This window comes from Penaeus monodon, chromosome 23, assembly GCF_015228065.2.
Source record: "Penaeus monodon isolate SGIC_2016 chromosome 23, NSTDA_Pmon_1, whole genome shotgun sequence".
Lineage (NCBI taxonomy): Eukaryota > Metazoa > Arthropoda > Malacostraca > Decapoda > Penaeidae > Penaeus > Penaeus monodon.
Window position 1 is genome coordinate 17,566,274 of NC_051408.1, and position 225 is coordinate 17,566,498.

At 67.1% G+C, this 225-nt stretch overlaps 1 protein-coding gene across 1 annotated transcript in view; it reads right to left on the reverse strand.

Moving 5' to 3' along the window:
- LOC119587843 (nephrin-like) overlaps window positions 1-225 on the reverse strand; it is a gene marked incomplete at its 3' end in the record, with an annotated part of 35,820 nt that overhangs the window by 593 nt on the left and 35,002 nt on the right. Inside the window, 1 exon segment of the mRNA XM_037936548.1 lies at window positions 10-169. Coding sequence (XP_037792476.1) covers window positions 10-169 — 160 coding nt within the window.

The following is a 225-nucleotide window of genomic DNA, read 5'->3' on the forward strand; positions in this document are numbered from 1 at the left end:
CCCACTTACGTCTAACGAAGAGCTGAATGGCATTGCTCCTGGCGGTTCCCTCGGTGTTGTGGGCCGTGCAGGCGTAGGCCCCCGCGTCCTCCGTCGAGACCCTGGGGACGACCACGCTCATGTTGCCAACGACGACCCCAGGACGCGAGCCGGGGGTCAGCGGGAGGCCCTGGGGGTGGGGACGGAGGTGGGGGTGAGATGAGGTGAGGCGTGGCGGTATTGCAT